Source organism: Ictalurus furcatus, chromosome 6 (assembly GCF_023375685.1).
Source record: "Ictalurus furcatus strain D&B chromosome 6, Billie_1.0, whole genome shotgun sequence".
NCBI lineage: Eukaryota > Metazoa > Chordata > Actinopteri > Siluriformes > Ictaluridae > Ictalurus > Ictalurus furcatus.
This window is the reverse complement of record NC_071260.1, coordinates 29816874-29821173: the sequence shown is the minus strand read 5'-3', so window position 1 is coordinate 29821173 and position 4300 is coordinate 29816874. Positions and strand designations below refer to the sequence as shown.

At 44.2% G+C, this 4300-nt stretch overlaps 1 protein-coding gene across 2 annotated transcripts; it reads left to right on the top strand.

Moving 5' to 3' along the window:
• Nucleotides 1-414: 414 nt before the first annotated feature.
• tent5c (terminal nucleotidyltransferase 5C) lies at nucleotides 415-3586 on the top strand. 2 transcript variants are annotated; one of them, XM_053627561.1, is made up of 2 exons: nucleotides 415-1180; nucleotides 2098-3586. In XM_053627561.1, the coding sequence occupies exon 2, from the start codon at nucleotides 2120-2122 to the stop codon at nucleotides 3287-3289; it is 1170 nt and encodes a 389-aa protein (XP_053483536.1). In that variant the 5' UTR covers nucleotides 415-1180; nucleotides 2098-2119; the 3' UTR covers nucleotides 3290-3586. The 2 variants fall into 2 exon arrangements, with proteins under 2 accessions (XP_053483536.1, XP_053483534.1); XM_053627559.1 differs by having other exon boundaries at nucleotides 416-1172.
• The last annotated feature ends 714 nt before the right edge of the window (nucleotides 3587-4300 follow it).

Sequence of the window (4300 nt, the reverse complement as noted above, 5' to 3'; positions counted from 1 at the left end):
TGTAGTGAAAGCTCCGCCTACTCACGTCACCGGTGCCCTTGTTCGAGACCAGCAAGGTTTCAGGGCTCCAGGAAGTGGGCACCGGCCCAGGGTGTTTGTGTGTGTGTGTGGAAAAGCACAGCCTGGTTCGAGATTGAGCTCCACCTCCGGTGGAAAAGGATTAACCGTAACCCGAGTTCAGACTCGAACAACTGACCCTTGACCTGTGAGGGTGGCAACACTGTACCATTACTCTGAATACTGTGTGTGTGTGTGTGTGTGTGTGTGTGTGTTCTATTTGTGAGGAGTTAACACCTCAATAGGCAGAGGAATGAGATCTTTTAATTGCCTATAACTGCAGGCACAATAACCAGCTGTGAAATTTGTGTGTGTGTGTGTGTGTGTTTTAAAATATAATTAATATCTCTACACAATTATGAACAGTTAGCTTCACCACCCAACATAAAGACATATCATTATACAAACATATCATTATAAGTATTATGATGACAAAAGTATGAAGAGAAACTGGTGTTTCATGATTAGAGACAAAGAAGTTGATGAATAAAACGTGTAAGACACCTCGCTCGGCACGAGGCGCCTAACACATGCTGAAACGATGAGGACTTGGGCGGATGGTTACCGGGCAACGCAAAACCCCGCTCAGCCAATCAGAGACTCGCAGATCGCATGCGGGGAACGGATCCCCGTGTATTTTTAAATCCATGCGCCGTGAGAGCTGCACTCTTTGACTTCCGACCATCTATGGTAATCATGCTCCACATCTGTGCACCAACACAGTACAAACCGGATTATCATCATTATTATTTAAAGAAAAACCTAAATAATAATAGGCTAAGTTTGTGAAATATAGTGCGTCATCGTGAAAGGTGGATTTTTTTTTTGTTTTTTTGGGGGGGGGGGAGGAGGAGGCGGAGGATGTAGTGGAGGGGTATATACTTTTACCCAGCAGGCTGTTCGGCCTATAAGAAGGCGAGGCAGCGCTGTGGAGTCAGAAGAGCAGAATCGAATGCGGAACACTGAGTTGGCGAGTGTGTGAGAGAGAGAGCGAGAGAGCGAGAGCGAGAGTGTGTGTGTGTTTGTGGATGGAGCAACAAAACTTTCCTTAACGACCCTGCGTTTCCTCCTCCGCGTCGTGTGAGCGCTTCGACTGGATCCCGAGTTAACGGCAGGTCTGATTGTATGTCTCGTGCTTTCCTTTTCCTTCACGCGCACACGGGTTTGTTTTCGCCTTTACGTTTGGCTTGTTTGTGTAACAGCAAAAGAAAAAAAAAAGTGCGAGCGCTTATTATTATTATTTTTATTATTATTCTGGCTAAAAAAGATCTTGTTTTATTTGGTCTGCGCGTAATGAGTTCAAAAGAAAAGTGCTGCTACTTTGTTGCTTGTGTCGCTCCGACATTTTGATGGCGATGCTGAAGTGTTACAATGTTGCTGTCAGATGATTTTTTTTTTTTTTTTTTTGGAAGTGAACTCCCTCACTCAGGGTTCCTGCTTGAATCCGACACTGCTCAGCTGAAGCTCCAGCTCGGGTTAACAACTTCACCAGTCCTTTTTTATTTATTTATTTATTTAAATTTCTTCTCTCTGGGTTTTATTAGAACATCCGACAAGGCCAACTATTTTTGTGTGTGATAATGGTGGTGGAAAGCCTGCGCGTGCACGTTTGCTCAAGCGCGTGCTTCTAAACGGGTTTAATATCAGGCTGAACTTTTTTTTTTTTATTATTATTATTTTTATTTATTTTTTTAAATGATTTATTTTAAATGTCGGTTTTAATGCGTGGTGTTTTGGTTTTCTGGAAAAGTTTGGCGTGGTGTGTTTAATGGAAGCGGCTTGGCCTTTCTGGAAGCAGTAGGAGTTGATGTGGGTGGGGGGAAGCTTGTCTTTTTCTCACTGCACTCCTCTGTTCCAAAGTTTACGGTTTTATCTGCATGACACAGCTGCTTTGTCCATCATAATTTCTCTAGATATGTTATCACTTCTTCTGTTATGTAATCCTGATGAGTCAATGCCATTTTTAAAAAAAAATTTAGTAGTAGTGATGTGTTTGTATTCTCTTAGGCTTACCCGTGAATAATTTTTCCTTCGTTGTAGTTTGTCTGAAGGAACCCTAACGATGGCGAACATGTCCGAGGCGTCAAACAGCAGCAAGAGCGAGTCGTGCAGCGTCCTTACCTGGGATCAGGTGAGCCGGTTAAACGAGGTGCTGAGCGAGCCGGTGCCGGTCCACGGCCGGGGCAACTTCCCTACCCTGGAGGTGCGGCTGAAGGAAATCGTCCAGAAGGTGCGCGTCCGGCTCGAGCAGAGCGGCATCAAAGTCAACGACGTTCGCTTGAACGGCTCCACGGCCAGCCACGTGCTGGTGAAGGACATTGGCTGGAGCTACAAAGATCTGGATGTCATCTTCAGAGTCGATCTCCCCCAGGAGACCGAGTTCCAGCTCATCAAAGATGTGGTGCTGAGCACTTTGTTGGACTTCCTGCCAGAAGGGGTTAACAAGGAGAAGATCACACACATGACCCTGAAGGAGGCCTACGTGCAGAAACTGGTCAAAGTGTATACGGAGCAGGACCGCTGGTCTCTTATCTCCCTGTCCAACAATAACGGACGCAACGTGGAGCTGAAGTTCGTGGACTCGATCCGCAGGCAGTTCGAGTTTAGCGTGGACTCCTTCCAGATCGTTTTGGACTCCGTGCTGTCTTATTACGACCTCTCGGAAAAGCCCATGTCTCAGCATTTCCACCCTAGTGTGGTGGGCGAGAGCATGTATGGTGACTTTGCTGTGGCTCTCGACCACCTCAGGAACAAGGTGATTGCCACCAAAAGGCCAGAGGAGATCCGTGGGGGCGGTTTGCTGAAATATTGTAACCTCCTGGTGAGAGACTTCAGGCCCACGGACGAGGAGGCGTTCAAAGCGTTGGAGCGCTACATGTGCTCTCGGTTCTTCATCGATTTTCCTGACATCGGCGAGCAGCAGCGGAAACTTGAGGCCTACCTGCAGAGTCATTTTGTCGGTGAGGAGAAAAGCAAGTATGACTACCTCATGATTCTGCGACGGGTTGTGAACGAGAGCACGGTCTGCCTCATGGGACACGAGAGGAGGCAGACGCTTAACCTCATCTCACTCACAGCGTTCCGGGTGCTCGCCGAGCAGAACGTCATACCAGATGCCTCTAACGTGACCTGTTATTACCAGCCAGCACCTTATGTCCGAGACCTGAACTTCAGTAACTATTATGTGGCCTCTTGTAACCAGTCCATTCCAACATGGCTGCCATGTAACTAAAACTCTCAATGATGCTTTATTAATGAAGGGGTGGGGGGGAAAAACAGCTGTTTGGCCATGAGTGGTATTTTCCTGTGTGGGCATAAAGGATATTTAAAAGGACAAGCATTCTATCTTAATTAGTTTGTTTTTGTTCCTTTTTCTTTTTTTCTTTTTTTTTTTTTTTGGGGTTAGGGTGGACTCGGCTAAATTCTTATCTGTCAGTGTGTCAAGACCTTTGGATCCAAAGTAATATATATATATTTTTAGAGCTTGGATTATCTATATTGGGAGGTTGGCGGAGGGTGTCATGCTCCCTTAAATTTGTTTCTCAGATTGTTTTTGTTGCCTTTGTGTCCCTAATCTGAGCAATGAATTGTTTTGCAAACTGAAATCCTTATTGTGCCTTATCCCTCCCTAATGTATTAAATGCTTCTGACTTTAAGGGAGGAAACGATTTCTCAGTGGACAGTGTTGATGCTTCTTGTGATAAAACAGAAAATGTAGAGGGGAAAAAAAAAAAACACAATTTTGTTATATATATAAATATATAAATTGGAAAAAAAAAAGTTTTGAGTGACAGAAAATGTAAGCACAGGCTTGAAAAGAAAATTCCAGTGTGCAATGATGAGGGGTTTTCCCCCTCTATTTTTCTTTCTTTTTTTTTTTCTTTTCATTTCTTTTTGTTGTTTCTTTATTTACACTGCTATGAGCTGCTAATATCCTTAAGAGCTTTCAGCTTGAGAATTTTAACTTTTTTTTTTTTTTTTTCCTGTTCCTCAGCTAATCATAGCCAGGGTTATGGTGAGGTAAAGGATGCTGCGTGTTTGTTCTAGATACAGATGCTGAAAGTAGAGTTTACATAGCATTTGTCTTTGTTTTGGGGTGTGCTTCAGCCACGAACATTGTTTGCATGCAACAAAAAAAAATATTTTCAGTATTCCAGTACAAACTTCAGAAGGTTTCTCTCTCTCTCTCTCTCTCTCTCTCTCTCTCTCTCTCTCTCTCTCTGCAGCTGCAAGTTGTGAACTT

What these genes read in the sequence shown, in the direction of transcription:
- tent5c (XM_053627561.1), top strand. Translation starts at nt 2,120, where the DNA reads ATGGCGAACATGTCCGAGGCGTCAAACAGCAGCAAGAGCGAGTCGTGC.